At 41.6% G+C, this 16,464-nt stretch overlaps 1 protein-coding gene across 2 annotated transcripts in view; it reads left to right on the plus strand.

Moving 5' to 3' along the window:
- The window catches only part of FGF14 (fibroblast growth factor 14), a 701,033-nt gene that overhangs the window by 70,201 nt on the left and 614,368 nt on the right, over window positions 1-16,464 (plus strand). Inside the window, exon 1 of one of the 2 annotated variants that reach the window (XM_067713284.1) lies at window positions 10,853-11,934. The exons of the other annotated variant lie outside the window; for it this stretch is intronic. Within the exon in view, the coding sequence (XP_067569385.1) occupies window positions 11,727-11,934 (208 nt within the window). The 5' untranslated portion in view covers window positions 10,853-11,726. Of the gene's footprint in view, window positions 1-10,852; window positions 11,935-16,464 lie in introns of those variants that run through there. 2 annotated transcript variants of the gene reach the window in all.

Below are 16,464 nucleotides of genomic sequence, written 5' to 3' on the forward strand. Positions count from 1 at the left end.
TTCTGTCACTTGCAACCAAAAATGTCTTTAACAAGAAAAAAATATTTCAGACCATGTGAAACCACTCAGTGGTGATGGCTAGTCTGTAGTAGGCCAATATTGATGCCAGAGCTTAGGAAAAGTTTGCAAAGTCATAGAGATTACTAAAAAAAAAAAAAAAAAAAGGCAATAGAGAAGTAAGAGCTGTTATTTTCCATAGTAATCAGAAAAAAATAGATGCACACCCCTTGTTGCTTCTTCCATGTAATCTTTGTTGATAAACATTTATCATTAAAGTTGGTGATATTTAGATAGTTAATACATATGGCACAGTATTAAGTTACCCTTTCTACTCCAATCACATGGCAGTAATGCATACACTACAAAAACCAGAAACCAAAGTTACATATCTAGGTTCAAAAATCAAGATTGATATTTTCATGAACCAGAAATAGAATAGAAACTTTCAACAAAGGTGGAGGTGAAAGCCACAGTGAGGCTCAGATAGGGCAGAAGCAGCTGGGGGTTTGGTTCTTGAGGTGTAATGGGATCTGGAGGTCAGGAGCTGGGATGGGACTCCCTGTCTTGTCAATGGACTCTAAAACACCATTGTTCCTGCTGCCCCCTGGGACCTGGGAAGTTATGAGCTTAGGAAAAGAAAGGATAAAGGCAGCCATGGCATGATCAAGTACTGCCTTGGGGATTGGATGTACAGTATGCTGAGTATCACTGAAGCTTGTGAGTACCAGCAATGCCATCAGTTCTGGTCTGGACTGTGATTCTGGGAAGTGCTGGATAGAGGCAACCACTAGGGAGAGTGAGGGAGAATAGGAAAGCGAGAGAAACAAAAAATCTAAAGAGAAATCTTCTTATGCACCTTCTAAAAGCCAAAATTCCAACACACATTCAAATCACATGCTAAGAAACACCACTAAGAAAATCAACCACCAGAATGTGAATTCAATCCATCTTATATTTACTTGCTAGAACAACCTGACAGAGACTTTAATGTATGCTTAAGATGCTTGAGCAGAGAAACAAGAACACAACTCACATCGAGCACGAACAAGAAATCATGAACCCAAGACATAAAGTAATAAGGAATCGATATTTCTGTGTTAGAATTTCCAGGAAAAGAGAATGGAGAGAATGGCAAAGAATAAATATCTGAAGAGGTAATGACTGAGAATTTTGGACTTGAAGAGTCTCCACTGCTTAGAATGCAGGGTCAATAAAGATAAATCCACCCATAAGCACACCATGGAGAAACTGCAGATCATCCAAGAGAACGAGAAAAATCTTAAGAGTTACCCAAGAGTAAAAATTTACCGTGTGCCAGGCGCTATGGAAGCCTCAATGCACCGTATTCTGAGAGCACAGCACTTCTAAATGAGAATAATTATAAAAAGAAAATAATACAAGAATCAAAGACAGAAAAATAATTTAAAAGATAGAAATTATAATAGATGTATAGTTAAAAGACAGCACTTACAAGTTATTGTGAAGAATAGCTTAAAATGAAAATACATTTTATGATTTCACAAATGAGTCCAATTTTAGATATTCAAGCATAACACTGGGGAGTGTATGGGGTTAAGGAAGTCTTTTTGCTCATGGCTTGCTGGTTAACTTGTTCATTATCTATAATTCCAGTGTGGATGGAAGTGGTGGAGAGGAGGTAAGAGGAGGTGTTGGCCTTGGCAAAACCTCACAGGATTTTACTCAGCCGCATTTTGTGAAAGTGGTCCAAACCTGTACCACGTGCTCAGGTCCCTAAAGCCAGTGTTTTTAAAGAAACGCCCACAAAAGCCCTTTTTGCAGGTAGCACCATGTTTCTCCCTTCTTTTTTAAACATGACAAAAATGAATGGTCAATTTAGGAAAAATTAAGTTCCCAGAGTTGTGATTATGTGTGTGTTCATGCAGGTTCTATGTTAGAGAGAGAAAGAGAGAGGAATAAGAGAGGACAGAGAGAGGGGGACATAGAATTAATGTAGATGGTCTGAATTTTTAAACTTTCAATGGTTGGTCTCACATAGACAAAGCTGAAATCCTCTGGAGACTTGGAAACAGATTTTCTAACACTCCTAGAAGCTGGCCAAATTTCTCATGAATTGGCTGGCTAAATGCCAGAATTAATATCAGCAGGCGTGCATGATATAGATTTGCAAATATTTTTTAAATCAATAGAACTATTAATCCTCAAATACATTAGATTCAGACCAGTGGTCCACTCTGCTTTTGGTTGAATGCCGTTCTGATTTTGTATGTTTGAGATAAATATTCTTCATCTGCAGAAATTGACATTTAACAGGTTGGAGAGACGTGGTGCTTGAGAATGGACTCTGGTACAAAGACATTTGTTCAGTGATGAGTACTCAGATTTCAAGGAACGACAAACAATTTATTTAGAATATCATCGGGCATCCTCTGGGCTTACCAGTTAGAAAAATGTGGAAAATAAGCCTCAATTAATCTAAACATCAAACCTGGTACTGTATTCAAAACTTACCATTCCTTCTGAATCTATCTTCTTTGATCCATCTTTTGTGTCTATACACTTTGTCTTTAGAGATGGATGCCCTTGGTCTCATGGGCACTTGTCACGGGTCTCCTTTATCTGGTGGGTGCATTAGCAGGAAGGCCGAGCTTTCAGTGCTCCGCGAAAACCAAGGGGAAAAAAAAAAGGTCTCCTCTGTATGGACCAATCAGAAAAAAGGCACCCCTTCTAGGCTGACCAGTCAGAAAAAGCATAGCCTCTGGTCTGACCAATTAGAAAAAGGCACTACCTCTGGAGGACAAATTAGAAAAAGGCAGCCCCTAGGGGGGAACCAATTAGAAGATGTCCTTCCTAGTCTAGGCTGATGCCCGGGGTACTGGCTTGACAAACGGAGCCCAGCTTGCATTTTAGTCCTGAATTACACCCCCTGGGTTAGCTGCCTTTGAACTTGCAATGTCTGGAATTAAACGACCATGTTTTGCTGCAAGTAGAGGTATTTTTTTCCTCTATCGTAGGAAATAAAACTGAAACATTATTGATGGATTTTCTTTTCAATTTTGTTTTTTTCTCCCAGATTTTGGTGCCTGCTGTTGCTAATATTCATACTGTTATAAAGATGATATGACTATTATCGGAAAAGTATATTTAGTAACTTTAAGCTTCCTGTAACAGTATTTCATATGGCTCTGCCTTGAATATCAGGACTTCCAGCCTTCAATTACCTAAACACATTTGAAAATCTCACTTAAAAGTATTGCCTTAATGGAATTATAGTAAACACAATTTACTAATGGAACTTTAAAATAAAAACATCCAAACACTTGGGAATGCCTATGTAAAACACATGCTAATTTAAAATGCTAGAAACAAACAAAAATATCCTAATGTGTATCAGAGCTTGAGAAATATCTGTTGATTAAGAGAAAGTGGTTGATATTGAGGTTACAGTATAACTTTTGTATTTTTTTTTCTGATTTTATCCTAATCGTAAATTCTTTAAATATAACCTAAAATATTGGTCTTGATGTGCTTGACTAATTACTTATATATTGTTTATTGCCATGTTTATTTTTTAAAAACAAAGTCAATGTTAAGTAGTAATTATCTTAAACCTTTATACCCGTGTGTATTCTATTATTTATGTCATTCAAACAAGTAATAAAGTAAAATGCAGTATTGTCCAGATGCCAGTAATACGTTAAACCAAATCAGTTTCCAAACACAATATTTTAAAACTTTTTCACACCTGTTTGGACAGTAATTCAATTATGTGCACTTAAATCTGCAATATTGTAAATGTTCATGAGGCTGTCTGTTGACATGAACAAAGAAATGGGACTTTCTTCCCATAATATAATCGTCAGAATCTAAGTTTACATGGAAATTCAGGACATGAATTATTGGCTAGGCATACATCTGAGATTATTAGGGTGCTGTAGTTAAGTGACTTAAATAGCCTTAATTTTTGACCTCTGGAAATTTATGATCCAACAGACTTGTGCCATTTATTTTTTGGAATGTAAATTCTCTCTGACTTGGCATTTTTCTTTATTTACTTTGTAACCTAAATGTTAGAACATATGACACATTTTTTTGAATTGCAATTTTCACATTAATTCTGATAAATTGCTTTATGAATGACATATTTTAACTTAATGACAGGAAATTTTGGTTTACAAGCAAAATAATTCCATACATTTTCTTATGTGAGCATTGAATTTGATTTTATAAACCACTTTTTTGAGGAAATATGAGAAATAAGCCCAACAAAGTCACTTTCGTTCAATTCAAAGTAAAATGTGCTACAGATTCAACTTGATTTTCTCTAAAAAAGAAGGTCTGAATCTAATGTATTTGAGGATTAATAGTTCTATTGATTTAAAAAATATTTGCAAATCTATATCATGCACGCCTGCTGATATTAAGATTGTTGGGTGGGGTGCTCAGCAAACATTTATAGGAGGGAATACTGTTTACATGTTTAACAGTGTGTAATAAAACATGTGGATACTGAATTGAAGGTTGCATTATGACACCAGATGTTTAGGTATTATTAAGTTTACCATCCCAAACTCAAAGGGAATTGTTTATCAATGAGGTACCAGGTACCTGGAATCTAGGCAGAGAAAACAATGTACCCATCTGAAATCAGTAAGGAAAACTGAAACCATCTGATATATTAGACTTTCAAAGCGTTTTAATATGGGAACTGGGGACTTGGAGCTAATGGAAAAGCTGAGAATGAGGGAGGTACCTCTTCTCTTCAGGCACATATTCAATACTGTTATTCTTGTTCTGCAGTTATCTACATTTTATAAAGTGAACTATTGTTCAGGACAAATAATATTCTGAATTTTGAAATATACAAATCTCTGCCCAAATGAGAATGTTTAGTGGACAAATTTCTCCTGTAAATTTAAAATGGTACCCTCAAAGTTGTCTTATTCAATAGTTATAGAGATTAAGGACCAGATTCCACATAGAGAAGATGTAGTTTCTCCTTAGAACATTTCAAATCATGGATAACAATGCCTTTCAACTGAGGGCATACTTCCCTAGAATAAGGCATAACAAAATTTGGGATTAGTGGGAGAAAGTAGAGTGTTGTTTGAAGTAGTTGTATAAAGTTACCATTGCTTTGATTTGGTTTTAGTAAAGATGTTTAATTCATATTGAATTTAAATCACATTAAAGAAGGTTTAATATGTGTATCAATAGAAAGCATGGGTTATAAATGTCCAGAGACTTTGATACAATGGGCCAGGCTCAATTTGTTTAGGTCCTCAAATTGTTTAGGGCCAATTCTACTTGTATAAAGTGAACTCCTACCTGCCTCAGAGGATGCAAAGAAGGGTCCTCTGGACTCTTACCGGGCTGTACAGGAAATTAGGGCTGTACTGTCAGGCATATCTGTGTGGACTGAGATAAAGTTCCTGTAGGTGAGAAACGAAGCCTTGTGGCATTTTGCCAAGAGAAGCTCATATTTCTGAGGACTCAGGGGTTTCACCTGCTTTGGCCTGTATCTGTTGGCTGGTTCCTCACAGTTTTATTGTTATACTCACCAGCATAACAGGAACAAAGAGGAGAGTTTTTTCTTATATTTCTTTCTAGCAGTGAGGGGGGTCTTAAGAGGTGATAATTAATTCTCCCTCTTCCCTCCACTTCTGAGTTCAGATTCAGTTCAGAAACATGGTCACACAAGTTAGAAAGATGGAAATAAAAATACTAGTTTTATTACTGATAAGGTTGCTTTGGGGAATGAAATTGAACGTGTGGGCAAAAATTGGTTTCTCTAACCATTTCCCCCACATCTGAATATTGCATTGACTGCGCAAGGAAGAGTTTGGATCTGGAGAGCAGAGGCACATTTACCCAGAACCCCTGCCTTCCCTCTGCAACCCTGTCTTGGTTTGAGTTTCCACAGAGAACGAAGTTTCTAATACAAGTAGTTTATTTATGAAAGAACACAGCAGATGAGCAAGGGATGTATGGTGTAAGGAAGGGGAGAGGGCCAATGATGTGTTAAGCCAACTCTCCTGGTGAGAGACTGTGTCTTAATTCCACAGGAAAACTTTGGGAAAGAATATAAAACACATGCCTCATCATTATCCCTCCCAAGGGGTAAGGGAGCTGGGTGTTTGGTAATGGAGGAATTCTCCTAGGGTGTGCTAATTCTGTAAGTGCCTGGGCACAGGGGACTTCTGTGGTTTGAAAAAATTCCTCAGGTTCAAAGATGGAGATACTGGAAGGTGAAAGCCAACCAGAGCACACTGATGTGATAGAATGAAAGGGGTGTACATGGGGCACGGATGATGGCGGCTACGAGACTCCATAAAGAGTTCAGAGGCACATCAGTCTCCAGGCCTGCTTCTAGAAGACGGGCTGTGGGCTTCCAGGCTGACCCAATGCTTCCTGCAACGAGGAGCTGAAGCAGAGCAGTCTGAAAATATTTTGTAGGCAGGCAGATCCAAAGAGAGACAGGGAGAGAGAGAGAGAGAGAGAGGGAGGAGGCTGGACCACTTAAGTTGTTCCATTTTCATTGAGAGGTTGGGAGGTGGCAGAGAGAGGGACTGCAGTTCCCTTTCCAGACTGTCCCCTCCAGGAGGGAGGAGCAGAGGTTGTACACCAGGAGCCAATGGAGGAACACGGAGAGAAGAAGAAAGCGGTACTACTGAGTAGTTCAGTGATGTGAAATGGAGAATTTCTCCTTAAAACATGATAATAATTGTTAACATCAACAACAGGGAAGGAATAAGCGTGCAAATCACAAAAGGCACCATCTTTTCGAAAAAGGTTTCCACGGTAAAGACACTGAGATCCTTGTCTACGCATTGGTCTTCTTTTTCCTTTTCTGACCAACTCTTCTTCCAATCACTTTTCCCTCTGTCTTTCTTCTCCTTTATTGTCATGATCATAAGCTCTGAACTGTCACAGGCTACATCCGATGGGCAGGGAGCAGGGCAGAGGGGACAAGGGGAAGTAAGATCTGACAATGGGACGTTTGCACTGCTGGTGAGGATAAGCAAGAGTGTCTTGTAAGAGGCAGCTAAGAGATCAGTAGCTGCGACAGTGATTGGAAAGGAGAGTGGCAGCCTGTGAATCAATCCACAGGTTATATGTGATGTACTTGTGTTCTTTATCCTTTTAATATAAGTAAATAAGCCAAATATTTAGGTGTATTGTTACTAATACCAGACCAGTCGATAAGACAGTAGGGAGGATAAGCTGCTGTAACAAAGTCACACAAAAATACAGTGGCTCAAACAAAATAAAAGTTTCTTTTTCTGTCATCTAACAGAACAGAGGCAGGTGGCCAATCCGGGATAGGTTGGCTGCTCTGTCCATGGTCCTGGGTTTCTCCTATCTCGGTACTTCATTCCTGGGGTGTGTTCCTGTCCATGCTCTCAGAGCCGCTCACACCATCCCTTTCAGCTCATAAGAAAGAGAAAAGAGAGAAGTGGAAGTCGAGCAGCTTCCTTTGGAGAATGTGACCCGGAAGTTGAACACGGCACTTCTGCTCACAGCTCATTGGTCAGAATCTAGTCACATGACCCTACTGAACTGCAAGGGAGCTGGGAATTAGTGTCTGTTTGGATATCCATGTACCTTTCCAAAAGTGTGGCGGGGGTGGGATTTTATGGCTAAAAGGAAGAATGAAGTAGAAAAGTAACTTGGGGACAATTAGAAAAAGCATGGTAAGTTAGTTGCAAAGATTTTTGGTGACTAATCTCATGAATTTATATGTCCTATATTAAAATAAAATGTATATTTTATTGTGTTATGGTCATTACACTTACCTTTAGGTTTGCTTGCTCTAATATGCTGAATGTAAATTTAATTTTTAAGTGAACTTGATTGTAAGTACTGGGTTTATTTTACTTGAGCCTTATGACAACACAGTCTTAAGATTTTTTTTTCTCTACCTATATATACTACAGATGTTACTGTCAATTTTACAGTTACCATGAGATTTTCCTTATTTTCTTTAGTGCAAAAGCTTACATTTACTTTCTAATAATTTCCGTTTTTATCATCTATTATTGATTTGAATGTAGCATGGCAAAGGGTAAGTAAATATTTTGATGTCTTCCAAAACAAAACTTAACGGTCTGAACTCAGATTGTTGTGAGTATCTTTGGATCATCCCTAAACTGGAGGCAAACCACCCTTGGTCTTCTTTATCGTGTAACTGGAAATCTGGTTTAATTTTATGAATTAGCATGCACCATGGAGTCTTGTACAGTTACTTTCACAGGGTAAATGCTCAATAAATATTGGTTGAATAATTAAACTGGGTTACTCAGAGCTCATTAGAAATGATAACTCCCTTGGAAAAAAGGTGACCTGAATCAGTGTTAGGCCATCTTTTTCAGACAAAAGTACTTGGTATTTTTTGTTTGTTTAATAATGTGATTTATAGCCTATCTAATGTAAATAAATAATGTGTCAATAAATATAGAAAAAACGATAGAAATTTCATTCATTGTAAGAGATATTTCTCCTTCCTTTAAATAGCATAAAAGAAGAGAAGCAACCAACACAGTGCCTGACGTAATAGATTCTCTGTAAATAGTAGTCACAATTAATTACCTTTTATGTTGTTCCTTAGGTCACAGGACAAAGAAGTAATAAGTTTTCCACCAATACAAAACAAATCATAGCTTTCTGGCACTCATTCAATCATTCTCTATTTTAATAGGGATCAAGTTCACTGTCACAACGTAGAGAAGAGAGTCCAATTTGGAAATGCAAGAAGAGCTCATTGGAGAAATACTCTGTCTACACAAACTTAGCATATGGAAAGATACAATAGTTGCCGAACAGATCCCCAGATTTTACTTGTGAAATACCCCAGGGAACTCAGCAAGCTTTTACAGAACCTTCGAGCTGTGTGAGTTCAGAAGACCTTGCTGGAGAATATTTTTTATCCAACTGTCTCTCTGGCATATGTCCAGTGGTAATATATTGGGATATTCTGGAACCCCTGACAGGACACCAGAATGTTATAAAAGCAGCATGTGGTAAGTGACCCTGATTGATTGATATCAAAAATTCTTTCCTAATGAATTGGCAATGCTATTCCATTTTACCTCTCTCAAAAAAGAATCCCGCTCTTCAATTTCTTTTTTAGCCTGATTCTAAGTCATTTGACGTTAAATCTGTGGACTTTTATTATTCTCTCTTTCCTTACTTCCCAAACTTGATTGAGGCTGCAATTAACCTTAGTAATTTCTTTAAGCTGTATGACATGATGCCTTAGGCACATTGAGGACATCCATATTTAACTTTCAAGTTTCTTAACTTTCATAAAATTTGCTTGTGTTAAATTCCTCTTCCATCTTGCTTAAAATCAACTGACATTTCCCCAAAGGGTTCAAGATATTGGATACAAATTTTGGCATCTCAAAATTCCTCCTAAATATTATAAAACACTAGCAGTGGGAAAGTTGTTTATTACATTTTCATATTTTGATAACTGATAATTAAGAAGTTAATTTTCTTTAAAAGCAGTCCTCAACAACATAGATCTACATCTATTTGTTTATAAGATAGTTTGATATTCCATGCAGTAGAGGTAGTAGTTTTAAATTTTTTTTTTTTTTTTTTGCGGCACACGGGCCTCTCACTGCTGTGGCCTCTCCCATTGCGGAGCACAGGCTCCGGACGCGCAGGCTCAGCGGCCACGGCTCACGGGCCCAGCCGCTCCGCGGCATGTGGGATCCTCCCAGACCGGGGCACGAACCCGTGTCGCCTGCATCGGCAGGTGGACTCTCAACCACAGCGCCACCAGGGAAGCCCTAGTAGTTTTAATATTTTGAAATTAAGATGGAACTTCTAAATATATTTTAAAAAATTAAACATTTTATGTCAATTTTCCCATAAAAGTGGAAATAAACTGGCATAATGTTAATTCATTTGCCTAACAGCAGTGAGAGTGGTCAATTTTACTTTTCCAAAATGCTCATCTCACAAATATGAAATGCTAACATTTATTAATTTTGACTAGCAGGTACACTGGAGTTTGTTATATTATTCTTTGAAATAGTTTGTACTATTTTGTACATTGTATTTTTTCCTAAATAAGAGAAATCAATAGCTTTGCCCTAAATCTTTTGATTTTCTGGGAAATTAGGGAGTTGGGTTGCATCTTGATGAAAGAGAGATTTTGTCCATTTTGTTAGGTTAGATCGTAGTGGCCGGTGACAAGGTTGTATATTAGTGTAGCTAAGTGAACGGGGGTGAACTCAGTGTTAGTTCAATTAATGGGTGCAGAAACAGGCAATGAATTAGCGTGTGAATCAAGCAGAGTGCTTTCTGTACCAAAACAATATTTGAAGGTAATAGGTTGTCTGTCTAGAAAAGGCATAAATGTTCTCATTGACATATGACCCTCCTCAGCAAAGAAGAGTTTGTCGCCCCGATTTTAGTGCTTGCCCTTTGAACAGTACTTGTTTCTGCAAGTACATATTTGTCATATGCCTAGTGTATATTTTTCAAACAGTGCTTTAAGTAGGATTCAAATAATAAGTAAAGGAACTTGAGTTGTCCTTAATGTTTTAGATGCTGTAGATGCGGCTTTTGAAAATGTAAGGTGGAACTAATTTTGGCTAAGGAGTGTGGTACTAAACTACCGTTTCTATTTAAACCCCTGCCTCCCCTCCACCCTGTGTATTTTTTAAGGTTTACTAATTATAATTAATTTTCCTTTTCGAAATTCACTTTTAAGAGAAGGCTCTGCTAGCTGGCTGCAAGAGCAAGCAGCAAGCCTAATCATGCCGGGCGGAGGAGGGAGAGGGTCAAATAGTGGGGCTGTGGCTGGGTGCTAGTGGTGGGGGACTTCGAGAGGGGAACCGGCGGAGAGACTGCAGTGACACTGCCCTCCCCGGGCGGGTGGAAGCATCTCACTGGTGACGGGTCTGAAAGCACGTGGCTACGTCATGGAAAGCCAGTCTTTTCAATGCAAACTTCAACCCCTCCTCCTCCCCCTAATGCCGGTAACTCACATCCAAGGCTGGGCGAGGAATCCGGAGGGGAGATTTTCCTCATGCTCACCGTTGTTGGAAACTGGGAGAGAGAGAGAGGAAGGCGGCAGGGGATCCGAGGCGCTCTCTACCTACTACCAGCCTGACCAGGGGAGGGGTCACCTAGATTTGCATCTTTTCTTCGTGGTGGTTGAGAACTGCAGGTTCAATCCGATCCCCCTGAGCACTGGCGCTTGATTATAAAAAAAAAAAAAATCGACACTGGGAGAAGGGAGGCTGTGTCTTCGGCTGTCAGACTCGGAGGTGGTATTGGTGTGTGTATGTGTGCTGGTGGTTTTTTTTTTTTTCTTTTTCTTTTTTCTTTCTTTCTTTCTTTCCTTTTTTTTTTTTTTTCCTTTCCTTCTCTCCTAGGGACTACACAATGGCAGTCTTCTCTCAGTGAGATGAATCCTGCTTTGACTCCTGCAGACTCACCCAGCCTCATAGCGATCAACTAAAAGGCTATGGTTTTCTCTTTGGGGATCTTTTGTGCATTACTGTTCTCCCTGATTAGTTCTGGTCTCAGTTGGGATTTCTTTGCTTTTTTGTTTGGCTTCATGCTGAAAAAGGATTTTTTTGCCAACCCTTTGGTAATAATCCAGTGGTGATCAAGGGGATAAATCATTCACCCTGGCCGAAAAAAAACAATCTCTGAGAAGTCTCAAAGAAATATACCACGTGAGGGGAAAAAACTGGGAGAAGATCCGGAATATTATCGTTTTTCCTATGGTAAAACCGGTGCCCCTCTTCAGGAGAACTGATTTCAAATTATTATTATGCAACCACAAGGATCTCTTCTTTCTCAGGGTGTCTAAGCTGCTGGATTGCTTTTCGCCCAAATCAATGTGGTTTCTTTGGAACATTTTCAGCAAAGGAACGCATATGCTGCAGTGTCTTTGTGGCAAGAGTCTTAAGAAAAACAAGAACCCAACTGGTAAGCAAAACATGCATCATGTTATGTTTTTCCTCATAATAACCTGTCTGTTGCTCATTGAGCTAGATCTGCAGTTCGGCTATGCAGGAAGGCAGGGGAAACAGAGAAGGACCAGGACAGTGTTGTGTATAGAGGTGTTGCGTGGATAAACAAGTAACAGCTGGATCGGCGTCTGTGAGCCCCAAATCATTACCAGCATCTCTTGGCTGTGACACAATCCATCACTAGGAGGGAGGAGGAAACTTTTTTTTTTCCTTTTCTTTTTTTGGAATGTATCTGGTTGACGATGTTTGGTGGAATATTGAAGGGTTTATGGCTTAAGGTTTGGCCCGAGGCAGTTGAAGCTTCGGTAGTTGCCAGGAGAAAGAACCGCGAGCTCCCCTGACTCGTGCTGCAGGTCCGGGGACGTAGCTCGGTGCCGAGAACCTGCTCTAGACTTTCTGAGTAGCTTGCACAATATTCGCCACCCCATCACCTTCACCGAAGGAAAGAGGCCCCCTCCGTCGCGGCCCCGCTCCTCCGTCAGCCCCCGCCTCCCGCCCCCGTCTAGCTCCGCGTGCCGAAGTATGAACTCCTTCCCCCGTCTGCCTCCGACACTCCTGCTCTGGGAAAACTTGAGCAGGGCTCATGCCGGGAGGGAACCCCAGATGGAGCAGACAAGCCCGGTCTCTCTAGTATATGTAATTTAAACCTCCCTTTTAAAAAGCAGTGTCCTAGCCCGGCGTCTGGGTCCCCCGGGTGGGATGAGCCTGGCCCCGGGTCCCTGCTTCAGCCTCCTGGTGATCGTGCGCCCCCATTCCAAAAGGCTCCAACCGGGAAACTTGCAGTACATTACATAAGAAATGCAAATGCAGGTGATTCGGGGAGTCGGGTCCCCGGGATTCACTTCCCGCTATCTCAGTCTGAGGCATTTAGGGGCGGCCGCGGAGCTGTGGGCGAGCAACCCCGGGGAGGCCAGGCCGGAGGGCTGCGTGGCGGAGGCGGCGCACGGGCGAGGAGGCTGGGCGCAGCGGGTCCGGGAGCCGCGCGCGCCGGCGGCAGGGGGTGTGTGGTGTCCCCCGGTTCGCTTCAGGCCGGGGAGGGACCCGGGCTGGGTGTTCCATGTCTGGGGCCCTGTTGGGGGCGGGGCCCTGGCCGTCCTGCAGTGGCAGCCCGGGTGTCCGAGGCTCCTGACGCTGGCACTGCGGTGTAGTAGATCACGGCTCCTCGCGGGCGCCCTGACACCCCGAGCTCCACCAGGGGCTGCGCTGGCACCCGGAGCCCCAGCGGCCGGGCAGCAAGTGGCTGCCGCCTCCCTGCCTCCGAAGCTGCCTAATGCAGCCTAGTTGGGCGGCGCGCTCCCAGTGAGCTGCCGCCTGCGGGTGCCGGGGAGGAGGAGGAGGAGGAGGGGGGAAGGGGGAGGAGGAGGAGGGAGGGGAGGAAAGAGGGGGAGGGAGGGAGGAGGAGGGGAGGGAGGAGGAGGAGGGAGGGGAGGGAGGAAAGAGGGGGAGGAGGGAGGGGAGGGGAGGGAAGAGGGGGAGGGAGGGGAGGAGGGGGAGGAGGTGTGGGTGGGCGGGGATGGAGGCGGTGGGTGTGGATGCTGAGCACCCCCTGCAGCCCCCTCTGCTGCGGCAGAAGGGAAAGTGCAAGTTCTGAGACCCTCCGGAAGGGCAGATGCTCGCGTGCTGGCGGACGCCTGGCAGTTGCCGTCAGCTGGGACCTTCGGATGGCTGTTGAGTCTGTGGGCGCGGTGCTGCAGCGGGCCCCGTGCCTCCGTCCTGGAGTTCTCATCCCTGTGTTCTAGCTCTCCCCGCTTTCTTCCCGTCCCCCTCTTCTTCCCCCGAACCCGACCCCCACCTCCTCCATCCCCGGTCCTTTGACCCTTCTCTCTCTTAACTTAGCGTTTAGCAGCTCTGAGATGATCCCACCATCCTGAGAGCTACCCAACGAGAAAGCAGTGTGGTCACCTTACCAACCACGTCTCCAGTTGGGCTGTCAGGTGTACCCTAACCCCGCATCAAGCCCAGCACTTTCTGATGCCTTGGTCATAGCTAGATCTGCAACACTACCATCTCAAGTTCACGCGAAGACCCTTTTGGCAAGACTTCCTAAAGTGGGACAAGCCAAGGGCTGCGGTGGGGTTCCTCCCTCACACAGTAAAACTACTGGTTTTTGAAACCTTCTTGTGTTCTTCTTTGAAAAGATTTAGCTCCCTCTGAGACAGGACTACTAGAAAAGCATTTCTTTAGACTTGGCCATTTGTTTAGGGATCTTGAAGTCAGTCCCTCCATAGTACTGGAGAGTGGGCAATAATTCAGCATGGAACAGTAAGTTTCCTTACTGCCTTTGATAATGTCTTTTTTTTTGTAAACAGTTTTACTGGAAACACTAAGTTTCACCGATACACGATTCAAGATCTTTTTATTACACCTCCCCCACCCCACCCACTTTCATCTCTCTGGAATAAAGTAGATTTTTTTTTTTTCCTTCCGAGGCATTTGGAAGGTGTCAAACAAATGACGACTTATTTTTAGAGCAACTTATTTTGCAGCTTATGAATGCTAAAGTACTCGGGGGTGAATTGATGGGTTAACTCAAACTCTGTCTAACAACGGCTCCGACTACTCCACTAGGATAGTTTAAGTCCTAGATTGCCAGGGGTGAGAATTCCAACCTTGGAGTTGGAGCATTTTGTAAATTATTTTTTAAATGGGACATTAATGTGTCACACTATGTATCTCACCTTCTAAAAGTTTTGCCTTTTGAGCTTAAACCATCCTGTGCCTAGCCATTCTCTTTCAGGATTGTAGTTGGTAAATTCCATTCTCCTTCTGCTATTAACATGAAGCCTAAAATCATTTGCAGGTTTTTGATCCCAAGATAGCAGTATAACTAAGAAGTTAATTGGGTAATTGAAATAAAACAAAGACTAAAATCCTCGTAACAGTTAAAACCAAAAAGAACAGATTGACTACTACCTATTACGTTATCTTAAATCTAAAACGAGGACAATTAACTGGTTTCAGACTAAGAAGCTTGTCAGAATACCTGCACGTACCAGTAGTAGGACCATGAATTTGGTGTAACGACTTCTTATTAGATGAATTTTTCTTCCCAATCTTTGTAAGTTATAAAATGATTTACTGATTATTCCCACTGCTTTAAGTTGTCAACAAGTACAGGCAGTTCGGTCAGGGGTTCCTGAAAGGAATTTCAGAGTACTGCTATATAATCAGGTTGGTGTAGAAATAAGCAAATGATAGAGTCATGAACTTAAGGGCAAAGTTACTCATCTACCCAAAAGTTCTTAATTCATGTTTAAATAAGAGGTGTTAATTAAGTAGGTTTTTTTTTCGTTGTTTTTATGTAAAAGTTAACTGGAAAAGAGCCTGAAGAATATATTTGCACAATATATGCTTTTTAAAATAAATTGCAATAGCTTAGAAATCCTGGATAGAAAGTAAATTTACTGTCTTCATAAACATGTCCAATATCTCACAATACAACTATTATCAGAGAACACACACACACACACACACGTGCGCTTCATGTCCTACCTTCCCTTATTTTCCCAGTAGAGGAATAGCTATATGTTTATAATAGATGTTACCTTCTTCAACTGTCACTGCATGAGTTATGCAAGGTGACTGTATTTTAGGCAGATCATTAAATAGGGAATACTGAGTCCAACGCACTTACTTTGCCTGGAGGAGGGCTTGATATGTTTCTTTAAATTAGTACTGAGAGTTTGGACTGACCGACATGTGTCACAGGCCAGTTTGGGAAATAATCTAGGTCGCTGAAATCTGAGCAATGGCTGCTAAGGAAATAAATATGGTTGGAAAAAAGAAGTTCACAATAGGGCACTTCCCTGGTGGCGCAGTGGTTAAGACTCCGTGCTCCCAATGCAGGGGGCCAGGGTTGGGGAACTAGATCGCACATGCATGCCGCAACTAGGAGTTTGCATGCCACAACTAACTAAGGAGCCCGCCTACCACAACTAAGGCCCAGGGCAATCAAATAAATAAATAAATATTAAAAAAAAAAGTCCACACTAAAGATAAATATGAAGGTCGTATCATGGATGTCTCTTCAGATACACAATGTCCAACAGGCAAAGGAAGCCACAGACCCTCAAATATATACAGCTACTCACACATACAAACTTCCACGGCTTGATAGGATTTTGGAAAGCAGAGATTTTAAGAAAAATTGTAACCAGATGTAATTTTATTGGGTACCAGCGTTTGTGGCAAGGAGGGTACGAAGCGGATGCCCTAGACCTAGTTCTGCAGAGCACATTTAGAAAATCCCACAAACTCATGGCCCTGAGTGTTTCCTCTTTTGAACTGTCTCCGTCTCTGCCATGAAACTTTGAGATGAAACAAGCAGGGCTTGGTAGAATTCACTGTCACTTTCTATTTCCTACTTTTTTTGGGTGTCTTCCAGCCCTGCTTTTGCCTTTGACTAAGCTGTTTTAGGTGCCAAAAACATCTGGTGTGCCACTGTTACTCATTTAAATATATGTTATTCTTTTAAAGCTACTTGCTT

This window comes from Pseudorca crassidens, chromosome 18 (genome assembly GCF_039906515.1).
Source record: "Pseudorca crassidens isolate mPseCra1 chromosome 18, mPseCra1.hap1, whole genome shotgun sequence".
Lineage (NCBI taxonomy): Eukaryota > Metazoa > Chordata > Mammalia > Artiodactyla > Delphinidae > Pseudorca > Pseudorca crassidens.